The sequence below is a fragment of the Colobus angolensis genome, unplaced genomic scaffold (assembly GCF_000951035.1).
Source record: "Colobus angolensis palliatus isolate OR3802 unplaced genomic scaffold, Cang.pa_1.0 Scaffold135, whole genome shotgun sequence".
NCBI classification, from domain to species: domain Eukaryota; kingdom Metazoa; phylum Chordata; class Mammalia; order Primates; family Cercopithecidae; genus Colobus; species Colobus angolensis.
The window spans coordinates 2,668,958-2,677,922 of NW_012114433.1; the positions used below are offsets into that span (position 1 = coordinate 2,668,958).

General features: G+C 53.7%; 1 protein-coding gene across 1 annotated transcript in view; it reads right to left on the minus strand.

The window, feature by feature from the left end:
• Positions 1-819: 819 nt before the first annotated feature.
• Positions 820-8,965, minus strand: part of LOC105506319 (chromosome unknown open reading frame, human C7orf26) — a 20,642-nt gene continuing 12,496 nt past the window's right edge. Inside the window, exons 4-5 of the mRNA XM_011934401.1 lie at positions 7,331-7,370; positions 820-1,589 (exon numbers count right to left, since the gene is read on the minus strand). Of these exons, the coding sequence (XP_011789791.1) occupies positions 1,388-1,589; positions 7,331-7,370 (242 nt within the window). The 3' untranslated portion in view covers positions 820-1,387. The remainder of the gene's footprint in view (positions 1,590-7,330; positions 7,371-8,965) is intronic.

Sequence of the window (8,965 nt, forward strand, 5' to 3'; positions counted from 1 at the left end):
TGCAGTGAGCTGCAATCACACCACTGCACTCCAGCCTGTGTGAGAGTGAGACCCTGTCTAAAAAAAAAAAAAGGTGGGGCACGGTGGCTCACGCCTGTAATCCCAGCACTTTGGGAGGCCAGGGTGGGTGGATCACAAGGTCCGGAGATCGAGACCACGGTGAAACCCCGTCTCTACTAAAAATACAAAAAAAAAAATTAGCCGGGCCTGGTGGCGGGTGCCTGTAGTCCCAGCTACTCAGGAGGCTGAGGCAGGAGAATGGCGTGACCCCGTGAGATGGAGCTTGCAGTGAGCTGAGATTGTGCCACTGCACTCCAGCCTGAGTGACAGAAACTCCACCTCAAAAAAAAAAAGAAATAATCTGGAGTGCTCTATGCCCGCTAACCTCAGCTGCCTGGCTTAGCTGGGGACATGGGTGTCCAAGCTGTTTCCATCAAAAGAAATGACTAAAAACTACCACGATCATAAGAGATTGGGAAGCAGGCCAGGGGCAGTGGGTTAGGCCTGTAACCCCAGCACTTTGGGAGGCCAAGGTGGGCAGATAGCTTGAGGTCAAGTGTTCAAAGTCAGCCTGGGCAACCTAGCAAGACCCCATCTCTGTAAAAAAATACAAAAAATTACCAAGGCGTTGTGGTGCGCACTTGTAGTCCCAGCTACTCGGGAGGCAGAGGTTGCAGTGAGTCAAAATCGCGCCACTGCACTCCAGCCTGGGCGACAGAGTCAGACTCCGTCTCAAAAAAAAAAAAAAAAAAAAAAGACTGGGAAGAAAATGCCTGCAGTTGGAAGCAACATTTATGAAGCTGTTAAAAATACATTCCATGACTGTTTAGAAAAATTTATTTGAACATATGAAAGGAAAATTTAGACACCCCCAATAAAACTGAGAAGTTCCTTTCCGAGGTGAGGGCAATTCCTGACAGCTTCCCTGAGCGGTGCTGCACACAAGCTTGTGGTCACTACGCAGCCTGGGCTCAGCTCACGGGGCTGCAGAAAGAGCCCACTTTTTCTGGCGGGGACACATCGTCTTCACAAGGAAAGAGGCCAGACACATGGGCCTGCACCTGTGGTTCCTCCCGTCACACTCCTCGCCACACAGGCTGTGTGTCTGAAATGCGTAGAGAATAGAGGCTCCCAGGTCCGGCATGTTTTAAAAACGCCCGTCGCAGGCTCTCAGCAGAGGCTGGACTCTTCCCTTCACCATCCAATCTGGATGTCGAAGAATGCGACCGGGTGGGAAGCACCTGGACTCCGTGACACCGAGACGGTTCTGCCGGCGGGGAGGAGCCACCGGGCCACTTCCCCGAGGTTCTCTTCTGGGGCACCGGCCACCCCTTCCTTCTCGGAAGGCTTCGTCCAGTGAGGGCACAGAAGGCACACGCGGGCCAGCCTAGCGGATGGGCCTGAAGGGAAACGTCACGCCCGAGATGAAGGTGTGCCCGGGGTGCGTGGGCAGGGCGGGGTGGGCGGCGGGGTGGGCCGGGACGGCCCCATAGCCCAGCGGGGGCGTGTGGATGTGGGGGTAGAACCCTGGGGGGAGCGCGGCATGAGGCGACTGCTGCACGGGACCCGAGATCACCAGCTGGAGGAGGCTGCGAACACAAGGACAAGCGTCAGGGCAGGCGGACTCCGGGGACTCCGCAGGTGCGCACGGCTGGCTGACCTTGAACCCCGCACCCCGCCGGGGAGAGGCACCGACACAGGCACGGACCACCCAGAGGTTCAGGCGGTGGACGCGGAGCAGCAGCGGCAAAGCCAGGACCCCACAGGCGAGGATGCGTGGGAGCGGGCTCTGCACGGAGCCCACGGCCCACGGAGCTCCGGCCACAGCACTCCCGGGCGCACAGCCCACACAAGCGGCCTCCATGTCAGCCTCTGCAGCTCTCTGCTGCGCTGGGACACACAGGACAGGCGGCCACAGTCTCCTCAGAGCCGTGAATGACCGCACCCTACCTGAATTCCAAGCAGAAGCCCCAGGAAGCTGGTCTTCCAAATGACTCCGAAATTCGGAGTCCTGAAATTCAGAATGAGTCCGGTGCGGCCCCCTCGGGGACGGCCCAGGTTTGGATCCAGGACCTCCGGGACCCGCCCACCTCCCACCCCGCCCCGCCCCGCGCAGCTTCAGCTTCAGACCTCCCCACTCCGCCCAGCACCCAGCACTGGGGCTCTGAGAATAGCTGCACGCACGCTCTCCCCATCCGCCACCGCGCTCCCACCAAGACCCCTGAGCCCCAGAGGCCTGGACCTCCCATCCTGGTGGTACAGCACACCACGGCCCCCATTTCCTGGAATCCTCCTCCCCGCAAATTCAACCTGGCTTTCCAGACTCCCGAGTTTCTCACGGCCCTTGCCTTCTAACCACACCCTCCCCAGGATTATCCCCCAACCCCCTAGAACCCCCTGGCTTGGCTCATCACCCCCAGCTTCCCCAACCAAGGCGAGGCCTGCCCCGTCCTGTGTCAGCCAGAGAGGACCAACTCCCCATGGGTTCTCTCCAATCAGAACCTCTCTTGGCCGGGTCTGGTGGCTCACGCCTATAATCCCAGCCCTTTTGGAGGCCGACTGCTTGAGGCCAGGAGTTCAAGACCAGACAGAATACAGTGAGACCCCATCTCTACAGAAAATAAACTAAAAATTAGCTGGGCGTGGTGGCGCACACCTTTAGTCCCAGCCACTCAGGAGGCTGAGGCAGGAGGATTGCTTGAGTTCAGGAGTTCAAGACTGCAGTGAGCCATGAGCCATGATTGTGCCACTGCACTCCAGCCTGGGAGACAGCGAGACCCTGTCTCAAAGAAAAAAAAAAAAAAAGGCCCTCTGGGGCCCTCCTAGCTTCAGGTCCTAGGCCTCCTCCCTACCCTGCCTTCCCCTTGCTTCCCCGCTGGAAGCTTCTGCTGCAGACAGACGGGCTCTGCTCACCCCTCCTGACCTGCCCCAGGATCTCGCTCCAGCTGGGTCCTGTGTCTGCAGCACCTGCGCTGGTCTCTCCTAACACCAAGGCCTGCCTGCGAGGTTCTACTCACATCCCGTCACTCAGCCAAGGCTCTCTGTCCCTGCACATTGTCCTAACTGGGTCCCACAGCAGCCCGTTTTCCCAGCCACTTCACCCTTCCGACAGCCCTGCCTGCTCTCTTCCTACTCCCCCGTGCTCTGTCAAGGGGCTGGTCTGTCACAGACTGAACCCCCAAGCTCCCCGGTACAAAGGCTTGGACCCAGGGCCCCCAGGAGGGGCTCAGGCAGTAAACAGAAGGTATGTGGAGGGCTGGTGCATTTAGTGCCCAAAGCTCTTCTGAGCCCCTTTTCTTTCTGTTACTACTACTAAATAACTCTGGGTAAGTAATTTAGCAAGAGATTAACGAACCCAAGGAGGAGGTACTGCAGAGGCCAAATTGTGGTCATGTGATGATTTGAACATGTACACACCCTGCCAGAGATAAAAAGCACTTCAAGAAGTTTCCAGTCTATTTGGAAAGACGATGAACACAGAGACTGTCGGAAATCTAAGAGGTAGGCCAGGCATGGTGGCTCACACCTGTAATCCCAGCACTTTGGGATGCCGAGGCAGGCAGATCACCTGAGGTCAGGAGTTCGAGACCAGCCTGGCCAACATGCCGAAAACCCATCTCTACTAAAAATACAAAAATTAGCTGGGTGTGGTGGCAGGTGTCTGTAATCCCAGCTACCCGGGAGGCTGAGGCAGGAGAATCGCTTGAACCCGGGAGGTGGAGGTTGCAGTGAGCAGAGATCACACCACTGCACTCCAGCCTGGGTGACAGAGCGAGGCTCTTTCTCAAGGAAAAATAAAAAAAAGAAAAGAAATCTAAGAGGTATTCCAGGCAACCCCCTGTCCTTCCCCAGCAGCCATGCCCAGCCTGCCCCTGGGAGGTCAGGGCTCCCCAGATCTGTGTCAGGAGAGGCAGCCACCAGCTCCTCGGAAGGAACGGAGTCAGAGGCTCCGGAACAGGACCAGCAGGGGACTGCTGAGAAGTTCCAGGGGACTCTAATGTAGACCCCGAGTTAAAAGACTCGGACAATACAAAGGATTTGTATCCTGCTGTCTTTTAAATTCCCTGAAGGAAACACTAAAATGTAAATAAAAGCGGTGGACAAAGAAGGGAACTATCACAAAGGGATTCCTGCAGGAGGGGAAAGGTGCCAGCTGATACCAGCAATGTCCTCCGATGCTGTCGAAACTTCTAGAACCCAGACCAAAAACAGGAAAAAGGGGCCAGGCACAGTGGCTCACACCTGTAATCCCAGCACTTTGGGAGGCTGAGACAGGCAGATCACATGAGGTCAGGAGTTCCAAACCAGCCTGGCCAACATGGCGAAACCCCGTCTCTACTAAAAATACAAAAATGAGGCATGGTGGCGGGCACCTGTAGTCCCAGCTACTCAGGAGGTTGAGGCAGGAGAATCACTTGAATCCAGGACACAGAGGTTGCAGTGAGCCAAGATCACACCACCGCACTCTAGCCTGGGCGACACAATGAGACTGTCTCAAAAAAAAAAAAAGAAAAGGAAAAAGAGGAGAGAAAGAGTGTGGGCCCCTGGGAGAGGTGGCCCTGTGATCTCTCTGTGCTGCTGTTATGACACCTCAGGCAGGACAGTCTCATCCCAGAGACTGTTCCCTTCTGCCCCCTCAGGCTTTGTACCCACCCAGACAGCTGCCCCAGCTCCTCCCTTGCAGAACCCAGCAGAGTGAGTGTGGCACAGATGGCAGTCCCCAACCCTCACACAAAGATGCGATTCCTCTGCAGGCTATGGACCAGCATCCGGCTGAACCCCGGACTCGAGTTACACATGTCTGTCTCAGCCTGCGAGCGCTACCCAGCGCTCTGCCGCTGGACCTGACAGAGCCAGCGGGCCAGGCCAAGGTGACGTGCACCCCCAGGGCTGCCAAGCCGCTTGCTGCCCCTCTGTCCACACTGCTCGCCAACACCTGCCCCTGGAAGCCTGCTTCTCCTTGCTAAAGACCAGTGTGAGGGCTCCAAAGGAAGAACATTACTAACCCCACCAAGCTCACTTTGTCATTTCTATTAACCCTGTCCACGTGCAGAGGAGTTCCGCTTTCCACTATCCACATTGCCTCCCCAGCAGTCAGTGACTATTTTTAGCAGATGCATAATGTTCCATCCTCCTGATGTATCACAACTCATTTACTTAAGTATCACCACGCTGTAGGACAGCTTGTTTCCAGTTCTTTGCTAGTTAGTAACTGCATCGGTATGAAACATTTTTTGTGCATACAAAAATCAGTCTGCTGTGGTGGTATACACCTGTAGTCCCAGCTACTTGGAAGCCTGAGGTGGGAGGATGGCTTGAGCCCAGGACGCAGAGGCTGGCAGTGAGCCAAGATCATGCCACTGCACTCCAGCCTCTGCAACAAAGCAAGACTCTGTCTCAAAAGGAAAAAAAAGCAGCTGACACTTACTAGATATTCACTAGGGGCCATGTACTAGTTTAAGTGCATTCTGTGTTTTCACTTTTTTTTTTCTTTTAAGAGATAGGGTCTTGCTCTGTTGCTCAGGTAGTACGGTTGTGATCACAGCTCAGTGCAACCTCAAACTCCTGGGCTCAAACAATGCTTGTCTCTGCCACTCAGATAGCTGGGATTACAGATGCATGCCACCATATTTGGCCAATTTTTTTTTTTTTTTTTTTGAGATGGAGGTTTGCTCCTATTGCCCAGGCTGGAGTGCAATGGTGCAGTCTCGACTTACTGCAACCTCTGCTTCCTGGGTTCAAGCAACTGTCCTGCCTCAGCCTCCCAAGTAGCTGGAATTACAGGCGCCTGCCACCTGGTTAACTTTTGTGTTTTTAGTAGAGATGGGGTTTCACTATGTTGGCCAAGCTGGTCTCAAACTCCTGACCTCAGGTGATCTGCCCACCTTGGCCTCCCAAAGTGCTGTGATCACAGTTGTGAGCCACCGTGCCCAGCCTTTTTGGTTTTTTTTTAGTCTGGCTCTGTCACCCAGGTTGGAGTGCAGTAGCACAATCTCAGCTCACTGCAATCTCTGCCTCCTAGGTTCAAGTGATTCTCCAGCCTCAGCCTCCCAAGTAGCTGGGATTACAGGTGTATACCACCATGCCTGGCTAATTTTGTATTTTTAGTAGAGATGGAGTTTCACCATGTTGGCCAGGTTGGTCTCAAACTCCTGACCACAAGTGATCCACCTGCCTCATTCTCCTAAAGTGCTGGGATTACAGGTATAAGCCACCACATCTGGCCTTTTTATTTTTATTTTTTAGACAGAGTTTCACTCTATTGCCCAAGCTGGAGTGCAGTGTCGTGCTCTTAGCTCACTGCAACCTCCACCTCCCGGGTTCAAGCGATTCTCCCACCTCAGCCTCCCGAGTAGCTGGGATTACAGATGTGCACCACCACGCCCGGCTAATTTTTGTATTTTAAGTAGAGACGGGGTTTCACCACTTTGGCCAGGCTGGTCTCGAACTCCTGACCTCAGGTGATCCACCCTCCTCAGTTTCCCAAAGTGCTGGGATTACAGGCATGAGCCACCATGCCCAAGCCCTGGCCTGTTTTTACTCATTTACTCCTCACAAAAATCTTACAGTGAGAAGCTGGGGGAAGCAAGAGGAACATGAGGCAGGTCCCAGGTTTTCTTGATATTACAGATGAGGACTTCAGGCAGAAGGCAGGGAAGCTGCCCAAGGACATGTAGACTTTTGGAAGTGGCAAGGCCCGGATTCTCTCCAGAATCTGACCACAGTTCCCACTTTTCACCTGACGACTGCATTTGCGGAGGTCTCCATGTGGCAAGGAGCAGGATGAGAAATTCACAAACACCACTGCGTCTCATCCTCACTACCACCCTGTGGTCAGGGAACAGTATCACCCCCATTTTACAAGGGGGTAAGCTGAGGCACAGAGACAGGTCAAGAGACTTCCCAAGCATCACAGCCAATCCCAGACAGTGCCACGCTCAGAACCCAGGTCCGTGCCGCCTGATGGCCAAGTGCTGGCAGAGTGCTCTAGGGCTGTGGCTCAGCCAGACTTCCCAAATGGTTGTGCAGTTCACAGTGTCACCAACAGAGGGCCCCCTGCGCCACACCCACCACTCAACAACTCAACAGGTGCATGCTCACTAGGGACTGGCCTCTTTCAGGGACTTCCAGCATGATGACCGTTTTTCAGGTTTACTTTCTACTTGAGTTCTGTTCACAGGCGTTATCTGATCGTATCCACGCCCCACTTCTCATCATGTCCTTACCGGGCTCTCCCCAAAGAACCCAGGACAAAGGGGTTTGCCCTGTCTTGCCTCCCTCCACCCTGCCCGAGCAAGCTGGCCCAGCTGGGAGTCTTGAGAATACTTACTTATTATGGGGTAGCCTGGAGCACAAGGTTCTCAAGTCATCTGCAATTAAGGACATATAAGATTAACGAACATACTGGAGATAACATGGGGAAATACACACTGGTTTTCTTTGTAAGGATGCTAGCAAGACAGCAAGAGTGCCTCATACTACATTTCCCTAGCGTCATTTAGAAACTGAGTTCTAGCCGGGCACGGTGGCTCATGCCTGTAATCCCAGCACTTTGGGAGGCCGAGGTGGGCAGATCATCTGAGGTCAGGAGTTTGAGACCAGCCTGATCAACATGGAGGAACCCCGTCTCTACTAAAAATACAAAATTAGCCAGGTGTGGTGGTGCATGCCTGTAATCCCAGCAACCTGGGAGGCTGAGGCAGGAGAACTGCTGGAACTCAGGAGGGGGAGGTTGCAGTGAGGCAAGATTGTGGCACCGCACTATAGCCTGGGTGACAGAGTGAGACTCCATCTCAGAAAAAAAAAAAAAAAAAAATAGAATCTGAGTTCTCCTTGTCTTCAATTTTTGCTTTAAAAAACCCATCCCCAAACAAAAGATGGCACTTAGGAAAGGAGGCAGCCCTGCTGGCAATTTGTCAGATGGCTGGAAAAAGCCCAGAGGCTGGGCTCTCCCTGGGCAATCAGGCACCCAACGCCATCTAAGAGCAGCAGTAAGACGGGAAACCCACGGCCATCCCCTGGCACCACAGGCAACCTTTTGAGTGAGGCAGTTGCTAAAAGGCAAACCCAAGCATGTCATTAGCACCATATGATTCTCCAGGGAGAGTCCAAGGACTGAAATGCAGGAGAATGAAGGAACCTCAGAACAGGCCATGAGGCTGGCACAGTGGCTCCTGCCTGTAATGTCAGCACTTTGGGAGGCCAAGGCAGGAGGATCGCTTGAGCCCAGGAGTTTGACAACAGCCTGAGCAACATAGCGAGACTTCATTTTTACAAAAAATTTAAAAATTAGCCAGGTGTGGTGATACGCACCTGTAGTCTCAGCTACTCAGGAGGCTGAGGTGGGAGGATCACCTGAGCTCAGGTTGAGGCTGCAGTGAGCTATGATCGTGCCACTGCCCTCTAGCCTGGGTGACAGAGTAAGACCTCCGTCTTCAAAACAAACAAAGGCCAAAAAACCCACAGGCAGTGGGAATGTTGTGTGTTACCAATGGGGAAGTGGTCACATGAGTGTAACCATTAGTCAAAACGCATCAGATCCTGCCCTTAACCCACGTCATTGTATTGTGTATAAATTTTGCCTCTAGGCCAGGCGCAGTGGCTCACACCTGTAATCCCAGCATTTTGGGAGGCTGAGGTGGGAGGATCACTTGAGGTCAGGAGTTTGAGACCATCCTGGCCAACATGGTAAAACCCTGTCTTTACTAAAAATACAAAAATTAGCCAGATGTGCTGGCACATACCTCTAATCCCAGCTACTTGGGAGGCTGAGGCAGTAGAATCGCTAGAACCCGGGAGGCAGAGGTTGCAACGAACCGAGATTGTGCCACTGCACTCCAGCCTGGGCATAGAAGCGAGACTCCATCTCAAAAAAAAAAAAAAAAGAAAGCCTCAATAAAAAAGGACACGGACAGGTGCAGAGGCTCACGCCTGTAATCCTAGCACTTTGGGAGGCTGAGGCGGG